This window comes from Hippopotamus amphibius, chromosome 17 (assembly GCF_030028045.1).
Source record: "Hippopotamus amphibius kiboko isolate mHipAmp2 chromosome 17, mHipAmp2.hap2, whole genome shotgun sequence".
NCBI lineage: Eukaryota > Metazoa > Chordata > Mammalia > Artiodactyla > Hippopotamidae > Hippopotamus > Hippopotamus amphibius.
In genome coordinates, this window is record NC_080202.1 from 44,909,456 (window position 1) to 44,922,029 (window position 12,574).

The following is a 12,574-nucleotide window of genomic DNA, read 5'->3' on the forward strand; positions in this document are numbered from 1 at the left end:
TGCATGTTATACTTTGTTAAACACAGTAATTGATTAAAAACAACAAGGGAAGGGGCCCGCCCACTGGCACCGGGCAAGTTCATGGCCTATGCTAGGGCAGGAATCCAGGTCTGGTGCCTCTGTTGCCAAATATCCTGTCACAGCCTCTGGCCTGGGCACTGGCCTGTCCCTGCCTCCCCTCCTCCACAGGCTGGAGGGCAGAGCAGAGCCCCACAGACACCAGTCATGTGCCCCCTGATGAGAGCAGGCGCCTCAGGAACTGGGGCAACAATTGCTCACGCTAAGGTGACTCAGGCAGGAAGGGGAAGGAAGCAGTAGGTGTGGGTAAGGCAGAGGCTGTTTCTGTGCTCTCACTCCAACCTTAGTGTTCAGGGCTGCCAGATTTGGGAAATAAAAATATAAGATTCCCAGTTAAATTTGAATTTCAGATACACAAAGAATATTTTTTTTTTCTTTTTTTTCTTTTTGGCCATACTGCACAGCTTGCAGGATCTCAGTTCCCTGACCAGGGATTGAACCTGGGCCCTGGCAGTAAACGCCCGGACTCCTAAACACTAGGTCACCAGGAAACTCCCAAGGAATAATTTTTTTAAAATAAATTTATTTATTAATTTATTTATTAATTAATTTATTTATTGGCTGCGTTGGGTCTTCGTTGCTGCACGCGGGCTTTCCCTAGTTGCGGTGAGCGGGGGCTGCTCTTCATTGCTGAGTGCGGGCTTCTCATTGTGGTGGCTTCTCTTGTTGCACAGCATGTGCTCTAGGCACATGGGCTTCAGTAGTTGTGGCACATGGGCTCAATAGTTGTGGCACACAGGCTTAGTTGCTCTGCGGCATGTGGGATCTTCCTGGAATAGGGATTGAATCCGTGTCCCCTGAATTGGCAGGCAGATTCTTTTTTTTTTTTTTTTTTATAAATTTATTTATTTATTTTATTGGCTGTGTTGGGTCTTTGTTGCTGCACACGGGCTTTCTCTAGTTGCAGCGAGCGGTGGGCTACACTTTGTTGTGGTGAACAGGCTCCTCATTGTGGTGGCCTCTCATTGCGGAACATGGGCTCTAGGCGTGGGCTTCAGTAGTTGCGGCACACAGGCTCAATAGTTGTGGCTCACGGGCTCTAGAGCACAGGCTCAATAGTTGTGGCACATGGGCTTAGTTGCTCTGCAGCATGTGGTATCTTCCTGGGGCAGGGATCGAACCCATGTCCCCTGCATTGGCAGGCGGATTCTTACCCACTGCGCCGCCTAGGAAGTCCGGCAGGCAGATTCTTAACCACTGGGCCACCTAGGAAGTCCCCCAAGGAATAATTTTTAAGTGTAAGTATGTGTCAAATATTGCATGGGACATATTTATGCTTAAAAAATTTGTCTTTAAGCTGAAATTCAAATTTAACTGGACATCCAATGTTTTATCAGGTAACTCAAGATCTTAGGGGGGAAGGTCTCTGGCCCTGAGGCAGCTGTGACTCTTCTATGAGAGCAGAACTGGAAGTCTGAAGGGGTGATGAGAAGAACTGGGAAGAGGCTGAGAGAAGTGGAAAGAGGGAGAGAGAGGGAAGCTGTCAAACCCTGAGCTGGAGGACCCTCTTGTCCAGAGTCACCTCTGGGGTCCTCCTTGTGTCAGGCCTCTCACTGGACTCCATCCCCGTGGTGCCTCAGTCCAGGGTAGTGCTGGCACCCGCAGTGGGGCCACAGCAGGAATTGTAACAGACCGGGAAGAACATATTTCTAACTTCTCAAGCAAGTGGGGCAGGGTGGGGGTGGAGGCAAAAGCCACAAAGGAAAAGATCTATTGTGAGATTTCAGATGACATAACAACACAACTTCTGACCACAAAAGATACCATAAACAAAGACAAAAGACAAATGACAGACTGGGAGGAAATATCTGGAATGTATGTAATATCCAGACTCTATAAAAACCCCCCACAGTTCAACAAGAAAAAGAGAAACATGGAGAAAAACAAACAAATGATAATATGATGGTTAGTTTTTTCTTTATTAGTGAGCTATAGTTGATGTACAATATCAACTATACAATATCATGTAAGTTACAGGTGTACAATGTAGTGTTTCGCAGTTTTTAAAGGTTATACTTCATTTATAGTTATAAAATATTGGCTATATTTCCTGTGTTGTACAATATATCCTTGTAGCTTACTTTATGTATAATAATTTGTACCTCTTAACCTCCTATATTGCCCCTCCCTCTTTCCTCTTCCCACTGATAACCACTAGTTTGTTCTATCTGTGAGTCTGTTGGGTGATGATTAGTTTTATGTGTCAACTTGGCAGGTGTTTTTGGATGAGATTAACATCTAAATCACTAAATGTTGGCTAAAGCAAATTGCCCTCCATAATGACAGTGGGCCTCATCCAATCAGCTGAAGGCCTGAATTGAACAAAAAGACTGGCCTCTCCAGGCAAGAGGAAATTCTCCAGCAACTGTCTTTGGACTTCATCTGTACCACTGGCTCTCCTGAATCTCCAGCCTGCTGGCTCACACTGCAGATTTTGGATTTACCAGCTTCCATAATCATGTAAGCCAATTCCTTTTAATTAATCTTTTTCTATATATACATCAACTAGTTCTGTTCCTTTGGACAACCCTGACTAATACAGACAAGAACAGGCATTTCACAGAAGAAATACATGTGGAGAATAAATATACACAAAAATGCTCAGCTTCCCTAGAGATTAAGGAAATGCAGATAAAACAACCATAAATATCTTCTGTCATTAGATTAGCAAAAAAATTTTTTTGAACTTGCATATCCAGTGTTAGTGAGTATATGGGAAATAAGTTCCCCCAAATATTGAGCTTGGGAGTGTAAACTGGAAAAATGTTAAGGCAATTTGGCATTAACATTTCAAATGTGCATACCCTTTACCCAGCAATGTTACTTTTAGCAATTTAACCCCCATTTGTGCACTCAGAGACATGTTCAGAAATATCTGTTGCATAATTATTTGTAATTGCAGAAATTGGAAACACTTAAAAGTCCATTAAATGAGACTGGTTAAGGTAATTCCTTGGTGGCCCAGTGGTTAGGACTCTGCACTTCCATTGCAGGAGGCATGGGTTTTATCCCTGGTCCCTGGTTGGGAAACTAAGATCCCACAAGCCACACAGCGTGGCCAGGAAGAGAGAGACAGAGAGGGAGGGAGGGAGGAGACGCGTTAAGTAAACATGTAACACCTATAGTGTGGAATACTTGGCAACTGTCAAAAAGAAACTAATAAATCAAAAGACATCCCATGTTCATGGATAGGAAGGCTTAATATTGTTAAGATGGTAATACACCCCAAATATATTCAGTGCATTCTTTATCAAAACTGCAGCTGTCTTTGCAGAAATGAATCCTAAAATTTACATAAAAATTCAGCCAAAACAATCTTGAAAAAGAAATTAGAGGACTCCCACTTCTCCTATAGCTACAAAGCTATAGTAATTAAGACAGTGTGACACTGGTCTTAAGTACAGACATATACATCAATGGAATAGAATTGAGAGTCCAGAATCCAGTCCTTACATTTGCAGTCAATTGATTCTATCAACATAAAAAATCACAAGGCCTGACCAAAGGGGGCTGGGAGGGCTCAGGGAATGGGGCAAATGGGGATGGACCTGTTGATACCAAATCTCTTTGTGACTCTGGAAATTTGCTTCTTTTCAGTCTTCCCTATTCACAAAATGATACTTCCTCCTTAAAAGCAGAAGGCAGAGGGAGAGAGATTCTTGACTTGGGGGGTTTAGGACATGAATGTTTCTTGAGGAAAGTAGGAGATTTTCTTCAGTCCTCAGGAGAACTGTACCCTCTCCACTGAAGTGGAGGTTCATTGCATCCATTTTGACAAGATTTTTAGTAAATATATTTCACTTTTCTTTGCCACAGTAATCAGAGTAACTGCATCTGATTCAATTTTTTCTGAATGCTCAGGCTCATACCTTAGCTATTAATTGCTGTCCTTTGAGTGACAGTAAGATCCATTGAATTGTCCAGGACTGTTTGTCCCTAAACTTAATGTCCCCAGGATATTTGGCTTCTGAGTTCTTCAGTCTGTTTTTTGTAGTTTTTCCTACTGAATGCTTTTAATCCTTGCTAAACCCCAAGTGACTGCTTCTAAAAACTTTAATGTAAAAATCCCCTGATCTTTCTGTAATCTGCTGTTGCTGGGAAATCAGATGACAGCATTTATTTATTTATTTTTAATTAATTAATTATCTATTTATTTTGGCTGTGTTGGGTCTTAGCTGTCGCACACAGGATCTTCCTTGAGACATGGGGGATCTTTCGTTCTGGCCCACAGGCTTCTCTCTACTTGTGGCACTTAGGCTCAGTAGTTGCAACGCACAGGCTTAGCTGCCCCGTGGCATGTGGGATCTTAGTTCCCTGACCAGGGATCGAACCCGGGCCCCCTGTGCTGGGAGCACAGTCTTAGCCACTGGACCATGAGGGAAGTCCTCTTATCCACCTTTTGGACCCTCTCTAGCCATAGTTTGACCTGTCACACAATTCCTCAACCCTGCCACTTCTTCCCTCCCACCACCCCTGAGTTTGGCTATTTGTCCCAAACCCCAGCCTCACTCCCAGCTCAAGTTCTTTGCTTAACCTGCAGTGCTCCCCATGCAGTCCTCCCCATCCACTTAGCACAACCAAACACTGCTCTTCCTCCAAGACCCAGCACCAGGCTTTCTCTGGGCCTCTCGTCTCTCCTGGTGCATCTCCCATCACCCATCTCTGCCTGGCCCAGGCCCCTTGGCACTGAGCAGTCTAGCTCCTGCTGCTGGTGAACCTGTTCTGTGTGATATATTTTCTCTCCTCACCAGCATGTCAATTCCTGAAAGGTAGGGCTGACTGAAACTTGGAAGCTACTTCCGCTATGCACCCACTACCAGCCCAGCCTGGTGCCACACACCCAGCAGCTCCTCAAGTCCACTCCACTGAACCTGGCACTGAATCCCTGCCCAAGGCTGAGCTTCCCATCTGGTTCCTAATGCTCTTCCCAATACCCCCTGTCTAGCCACTTCTCTGACCCCTCCCCATTTGCTAGTTAAATCCTCCCAGACTCAGCTCAAAAAAGTGCCCCCAAGGTGGAATGAAATCTCTTTTTCCCTGCCCAGAGCCAACCTACTACCTCTTCCCTATACACACCTAGAGCACCTGGCACACGATCCTCCAAGCCCCACCTCACCCCACCCCCTGCTTCGAGCACCCTGAGGAAAGGGCCTGAGGGCTGCTTATCCTGACCCTCACAATTCTCCTTCACTCCCTCCCGTTTGAGGCCCGGCTGCCCAGCATTAAATCTGAGTTGGGTAAACAGAATAGAAACAGGATGCAAAAATGTTCCAAATCCAGGAGACATCCTGTAAAGGCTGTTGAACGCACCCTATAAGGGACAGCTCTCCTGGCTCTCAATTTACCCAGACAGGAGCTGGCCCATCTCGGGATGGGGCAGCAGGAGGCAGCGAGGCGCGCACCAGCAAGCGGGCTGAGCCGGCTAGGGCGTCACATGATCCCCCACTCACATGATCCCTAGAAATGGGGGGTTGGGGAGAGAGAGGAAGGGAGGGACGAGAGTGAAGTGAGTAGGAAAAGCAGCACAGGCTCCCAGGTTGGCCCCGCCTTTAAGTCGAGGAGTAGCCAATGGGAGCGCGACAGCCCGGAAACCTGGCCAATGGAAACTGAGGTGGGTGGGTCATCGCGCCAAGGGGCCCAAGCCTGTGAGCTGCGGGTCCGCGGCTACCCAGGGATCGCGGACTCCGACGCAGGTAAGGAGGGTGGCTGCGTAGACCTCTCGCTTCCTCCTTCTCAGGGGCCCAGCCAGGGGGACGTGGAGGGTGGGGCTCCTCTGGAGTTTCAGCGGGGAGACAAGAAAACCCTTAGAGAAACTCCGATGCGCTGGAGGGAGTTTTATGGGTGAAGGGAGTAAGCAGTAATTGCAGTGACCCCCATTAGAAGGGGCTCTCTCCCTCTCCAGCACCCCTGGAAGCTGCAGCCCTTTCCCCCAAAGCAGAGATCACTCCGTTCTTCAGCCGATTCCGCCCCCGTCGGCAGGTGCTGGTGGTGCTGCTGGTGGGTAGTCCCTGCGGCGGCTGGGAGCGGGCGAGGCGCCCGCCCCTGGTCCCCGAGCTCTGAGGGCTGGGAACGGCGCTTGAGACCCTGGCTTCCTCAAAGACAGTAGGGACTTGGGAGTGATGACTGAATCCCTGGGTTATGTCTGGCTGTCTCTTACTTCCTCTCTTGGAGGGGTGGGACGAGCTAACTTCCGCCTCCCCCTGCCACTTTTTCACTGCTCTCTCGCTGCTGGGTTGGCTCACCTTTTGGGAATCTCTCCCTCCTGGCACTCGGAGTTGGGGGCTGCCACCTAGTGGAAGATGACGGAGCTGGGGGCTTAAAGAGGCTCCTGTCCTCCCTCTCAGTGGTGGCAGTGTCGGGTGGGGAGAGGCCACCACTGGGAACCCTACTGGGAGGAACTGGGTTCCCTCCTCCCCCATCCCTGGTCCTGAGTGTGTGTGTGTGCGTGCCTGTGTACTCGGTAGAAGCATACACTCTACTCCCGAACATCAGGATACCCAGGAAGGAGAATATACGTAAATGAATCACTAGGGTGCTGAGCAGTCCGAGATGTGTGCAGACCTGCACTCCTTCTGGCCAGGGCAGCAGGAGAAGCCTGCTGAGGATTGAGGTTGGACTCCCAAGAAGCAGGTGGGACCAGCTATAGATGCCTTGCGGGGTGGGGGTGGGGGTGCTATGGGCTTTGGAGAAGAGGGTGAAACGGGCCTCGATCCAGGACCAGTCTCCTTCAGCCTCACCTGGCCAGGAAATAGCTTCCTGGGATGGTCTTTGAGCTGGGGAGGGAGCATTGAGGAAAGTCAGGTGAGGGAGAGAGGATGTGCGTGACCAGCTGTGTGCGATTCCCTGCCACACAAAGTGTGCAGTGTCCACACACAAACTCATGGGGAACTAAGGCCCAAAGACGGGGGCAACTTTTGAGGCTCTCACAGTCAGCGGTGGCAGTTCTAGGACCAGGACCCACATGCAATATCCAGGCAGCCCCTGCACTCCGTGTTTCTGACCTGCCTGGTCCACCTGCCCGAGAAGTGCTTCTGTCCCTCTTCACAGCTTGGACCCCAGGCCTCTACCCCCCGGGGTTTGGAGGGCCCCTTTCCAGGCACTGTCCATGGTGCCACTTGAGAAGTGAATCCCATGAATCCCAGTCTAGTATACTCTGGACCCATCAAAGCCTGTCATCTCCATGTCTTGACATACGACCTAGACAGGTTACTTAACATCTCTGAGCCTCAGTTTCTTCCTTTGAAAAGCAAAAGTAATAATTCCTACTTTGGATGGTTGTTGGAAAGAAGAAAGCAAAGAATGTAGAGGGTTGTCACGGCTCCTAAGAGGCTCAACAAACATGACTGTTTTGGCTGCTCTAGGCAGGGTGACATCTCCCTGTCCTGCTGCTTTGAACTAGCAGGGCTGGCGGAGCTTGGCTGGGGAGTTGTTTAGGAACTGAAAGGCTGCTCCCTCCAGAAACTGAGGCTTGCTTCCTTCTGCTGACGCAGATAGGAGGGCACACATGGTCTCTTTCCACATGCAGCTGGGTTTTGGCTCCAGTGTAGGGAGAGGTGGGGGGAAGGGAGGGGAGCTATGTTTGGGGATTCTGAAAGGGGCCTGGTGGTTTTGGGGGGCCCTCAGAACACAGGTGTCCCAAAGGTTAACCCAGCCTGTGTATCGCCTTCCTTGGGTGGAGAGGGGACAGTCAGTGGGCAGGTGGTGGCTGGCCTCTGGGGAAGGCAGCCCAGACCCCACTGGCACCGGCACCATACTTCCTTTTTCACAACTTTCTCAACCCCGTGGTTGCCCATGTCATCATGTGACTCCCCTCCCCCACCAAGAGGCCTTAGCGGGGTGCAGGTGTGAGCCAGCATCGGTGGCGAGGAAGCGTCTAGAGGGGCTGGCTTGGGAAGTGGAACCCTGGCTTTTCTTCAAGGGGATACTCCCTCTTTGCACCTCAGCCCTCTCGTCCCATGGCTACTGATGCCTTCCTCACCCCTCGGAGGTGGCCCACTTCCCCACAGATCAGACCCACAAAACCCACAAGGCTTCCTGATTCTCACATACCCATATCTCTACACACTCAGCCACAGAAACTCAGGTGTTAGGCCGCATGGTGGGGACACAGATTCACACACGCCAGCGTTCATGCTTCTGGGTGTACATGCACTAGTGTGTATGTGACACCCATGCAGAACACACATAGGAAACTGAATCTCAGGCCCCGCATCCTTCTTCCTGCCTGGACAGAGTGTTGTTGGGGAGGCTTAGGTAGTCCCGGGCTTGGGCCTGGGGTCGGGGAAGTGACTGGGCCCAGAATCGAGGGTGGTCTGGGCTTAAGCTAGTTGCCAAATGCCTCCTGGGATTTTGTAGGTGGACCATGTGGACCCTGGTGAGCTGGGTGACCTTAGTGACAGGGCTGGTGGCTGGAACACAGTGTCCAGACGGTCAGCTCTGCCCTGTGGCCTGCTGCCTGGACCCGAGAGGAGACACCTACAGCTGCTGCAATCCCGTTCCGGTGAGTGCCCTTCGGCCCAGGCAAGAGCTGGCAGCCTGGGATTTCCCAAAAGGACATCTTGGATTGGCCAGAGGAAGGGGCTAGGCTGGGGTCCTTCAGTTAATCCCCTCCTCTGGCTTCCCAGGACAAGGGGCCCACGGTGCTGAGCCGGCACCTGGGCAGACGCTGCCAGACCGACGCCCATTGCTCTCCTGGCTACTCCTGCATCCTCACTGTCTCGGGGACCTCCAGCTGCTGCCCATTCCCAGAGGTGAGGGTGCCGTTAGGTTGATGGAGGGTCTCGGGTTTGCGTTTACACTTTTCCTGCACTCTCCCACCCCTGAGCAAATGGGCCTAGCCAACGAAGGCATCTCTGTGTCCCACAGGCCGTGTCATGCGGGGACGGCCACCACTGCTGCCCCCGGGGCTTCCACTGCAGTGCTGACGGGCAGTCCTGCTTCCAAAAGTCAGGTGCGGCAGAGGTGGAGGCAGAGGGCGGGCAGATGGGCAGCATATAGAGCCTGGAGCACCCAGGAGTCCAGCCAGCTGGGTAACCTTGATGCCTGCCCTCGTGCCCTCATTCATGTGACATCTGTACTAAGCAACCCCCCTGCTCTGGACAGAAGGGCAGCGCTGGGGTGAGGAGGGGTCAGGAGAGAAGGCAAGACTCCAGGCCCAGGGCCAAGCATTGCAGGGGTGGGGAGAGGCCAAGCTGGACTGGTGTGATGCCTACCCAGTCGGGGGATGCCCCCGCCCTGTGCCATAATGCTGGGGCAAGGACTGGCTTGGGGGAGAGTGGGTTAGGACAGCCCGGGGGAGCCCTGAGCCCTAGTGCCAGCCCCCGAGTCCTCCTGTAGCTGGGCCTGAAGGCCCTGGTGCTAGCAGCTCCTTGAGTGATGGAGGGAATGATCTTCACTGACTGGGCAGAATCCTGGGTCATCCTGTCCACAGATACCAAGTCCTTGGGTGCCGTCCAGTGCCCCGACAGACAGTTCGAGTGCCCCAGCTCCTCCACGTGCTGCACTATGCCCGACGGCTCCTGGGGTTGCTGCCCCATGCCCCAGGTACGCGTTTGGGAAGAGGGGGGTAGGGAGGAGGGCAGAGGAAGGGCTGGAGGGAGCGAAGACAGAGTCAGGGCCATCTCTCCTCAGGCTTCTTGCTGTGAAGACAAGGTGCACTGCTGTCCCCACGGCACCTCCTGTGACCTGGCTCATGGCCGCTGCCTCACAGCGACAGGCACCCACCCCCTGGCAAAGAAGATCCCTGCACGGAAGACTAAAGGGTCAGGTAAGGAAGTGGGAGAGTGTCCAGGGTGTGAGTTGGGAGTGAGGGGAGGCCTCACCCGACTCCTCGCTGTGGAGGCATTCCCCTCCACCGTGGCCGCCCCTCCGCTTTCTCTCCCCTTCCAGTAGTCTTGTGCCCAGATGCACAGTCCCAGTGCCCCGACGGTTCTACCTGCTGCGAGCTGCCCAGTGGAAAGTATGGCTGCTGCCCAATCCCCCATGTGAGTGAGGGGCTCTGGCCAGTTGGGCTGTGTGCCCGCAGCTACCTGGCCTGGCTACCTAGCTACCTGGCAGGGACTCCGGGGGTGGGGCTGGCTGGCTGGCTGGCGGCCGGGAGCCTGGCTGCCCGGGACCCATGCCGCCCCCTAGTGGGGGATTGGGGCAGTGCCAGCTGGCGGCCTGGCTGCTCCCTGAACTCCAGGGAGACTGGAAATCCCAAAGACTCCCTGTGCCCTCTCCCAGGCCATCTGCTGCGCCGACCACTTGCACTGCTGCCCCCAGGACACTGTGTGTGACCTGATCCAGAGTAAATGCCTCTCCGAGAAGAACGTTACCGACCTCCTCACCAAGCTGCCCGCACACACAGGTACCGGAGGAGGCCACAGACCCCATTCCACCTGCACCATGAGCAGTGAGCAGATATGGGGGTGGGGACTGATGGCCACACGGAGGGGCCAGGGCAGGGACAGCCCCCTTTCACCCACACTGGGCCTCGCCTTAGGATCCCTGCCAAGGGTGGCCTGAGCGCTACCCTCCATCCTTCACATCCGGTTCTACGTGTGGAGCTGGCAAAGGGGGGCACCCCCAAGGGTCTCCAGTGCCACTGCTGACCCATCCTCCTTGCCTGCCTCACAGTGCAGGAGGTGAAGTGTGACATGGAGGTGAGCTGCCCCGACGACTACACCTGCTGCCGCCTGCAGTCCGGGGCCTGGGGCTGCTGCCCTTTTGCCGAGGTACCAAGGAGTGGTGAGCGGCCTGGGCTGAGCAGAGGGTGGCAGCCAGCTAGGCCCTCCAGGCCCACTGTCCTCTCTCCTTCCATCCTAGGCTGTGTGCTGTGAAGACCACGTGCACTGCTGCCCGTCTGGGTTTAGGTGTGACACAGAGAAGAGTACCTGTGAACAGGGGGCCTACTCGGTGCCCTGGTTGAAGAAAGTCCCAGCCCATGTCAGCCTGCCGGACCCCCGAGCCATGGAGAATGATGTCCCCTGTGATAACACCACCAGCTGTCCCTCCTACAATACCTGCTGTCGACTCCCATCCGGGGAGTGGGGCTGCTGTCCAATCCCAGAGGTGCACGGGGAGGGGGACAGCAATGGAGGGGGACAGTGTCTTGCCCTGGGCATGTGGCCAGGCTCCTGTTGCCTTGCTCTTCTGCCCTCTGCCCAGCCCACGGGTGGCACCGGCTCAGTCAGAGTCATTCCCAGCTGGAGGAGCTGTGAGCAGGAGAGGTGGAGCGGGGGCAGCAGGGCCTCAGTGCTCTGTCCCATAGTGGCTTCCTAGACCACCCTTTTCTGCCACCTTCCCAGGCTGTCTGCTGCTCAGACCACCAGCACTGCTGCCCCCAGGGCTACACATGTGTGGCCGGGGGGCACTGTACGAGGGGGAACAAGGTGGTGACCGGACTGGACAAGGTGCCTGCCCGCCGGGCTTCCCTGTCCCACTCCAAAGACACGGGCTGTGACCAGCACACCAGCTGCCCGGTGGGGCAGACCTGCTGCCCGAGCCTGAGCAGGGGCTGGGCCTGCTGCCAGCTGCCGCACGTGAGTGCCCACCTGCCTGCTCTTGGACAGGACGGGGGAGCCCAGTTCCTGGGGGGGGGCAGTGTTAGGGAGGGGAGAGTGTGATGCCCTGTCGTCCACCCCCAGGCTGTGTGCTGTGAGGACCGCCAGCACTGCTGCCCGGCCGGGTACACCTGCAATGTGAAGGCCCGATCCTGTGAAAAGGAGGCGGGCTCTTCCCACCCTGCTGCTCGCCTGGCCCACGGCCCTCTCGTGGGTGTGGGTAACGTGGAGTGTGGGCAGGGGCACTTCTGCCACGATAACCAGACCTGCTGCCGAGACAGCCGTGGGGACTGGGCCTGCTGTCCCTACCCCCAGGTCAGTGCTGCCCCCCGCCCTGGGGCTGGGTGTGGGCCCAGGCCGGGTCCTGCCATGTGCCCAACGCTTGCCCCCTACTCTGACCATCCAGGGCACCTGTTGTCCGGACAGGCGTCACTGCTGTCCTACTGGCTTCCACTGTGGGACCAAGGGCACCAAGTGTTTGCGCTCGGAGGCCCTGCCCTGGGACGCTCCTCAGAGGGACCCGGCCCCGAGACAGCTGCTGTGAGGAGGGATTGAGGACTGAAGACACTCCGCAGCCCTCGGGACCCTGCTCAGAGGGTGCCCACTGCTCAGGCCTCCCCAACACCTCTCCCCCCACCACATTCTCCCAGACCCCCATTTCTGAGTACCCCTGTCACCCTGGGAGGTGAGGCCTCAATCTAAGGCCCTCCCTATCCCAAGGGGGGCTGTGGCAAAAGCCACCTTTCAAGCTGCCATCCCCTCCCCCAGTTTCCGTGGAACCTGTGGCCAGGTGCTCTTCCCTATCCACAGGTGTGCGTGTGTGTATGTGCTGCATAAAGTTTGTACACTTTCTTACTTTCTTAACAGTGTCTGATGTGGCCACCCCGCCTGCCCTCCCCAGGGCTCCCCTGAGCCAGGGCCCCCATTCAGTGTCCCCATTCCCCCCACACACA

General features: G+C 54.4%; 1 protein-coding gene across 3 annotated transcripts; it reads left to right on the plus strand.

Annotated features, from left to right (window-relative positions):
* Positions 1 to 5,633: 5,633 nt before the first annotated feature.
* GRN (granulin precursor) lies at positions 5,634 to 12,473 on the plus strand. 3 transcript variants are annotated; one of them, XM_057716896.1, is made up of 14 exons: positions 5,722 to 5,771; positions 5,981 to 6,075; positions 8,434 to 8,578; positions 8,703 to 8,828; positions 8,944 to 9,028; positions 9,509 to 9,621; positions 9,709 to 9,844; positions 9,970 to 10,061; positions 10,303 to 10,426; positions 10,696 to 10,793; positions 10,885 to 11,130; positions 11,367 to 11,600; positions 11,706 to 11,936; positions 12,028 to 12,473. In XM_057716896.1, exons 3-14 carry the CDS (start codon positions 8,441 to 8,443, stop codon positions 12,163 to 12,165), a joined length of 1,761 nt encoding a protein of 586 aa, XP_057572879.1. In that variant the 5' UTR covers positions 5,722 to 5,771; positions 5,981 to 6,075; positions 8,434 to 8,440; the 3' UTR covers positions 12,166 to 12,473. The 3 variants fall into 3 exon arrangements, with proteins under 3 accessions (XP_057572878.1, XP_057572879.1, XP_057572877.1); XM_057716894.1 differs by having other exon boundaries at positions 5,723 to 5,771; positions 9,967 to 10,061; XM_057716895.1 differs by lacking the exon at positions 5,981 to 6,075 and having other exon boundaries at positions 5,634 to 5,771; positions 9,967 to 10,061.
* Positions 12,474 to 12,574: the final 101 nt, after the last annotated feature.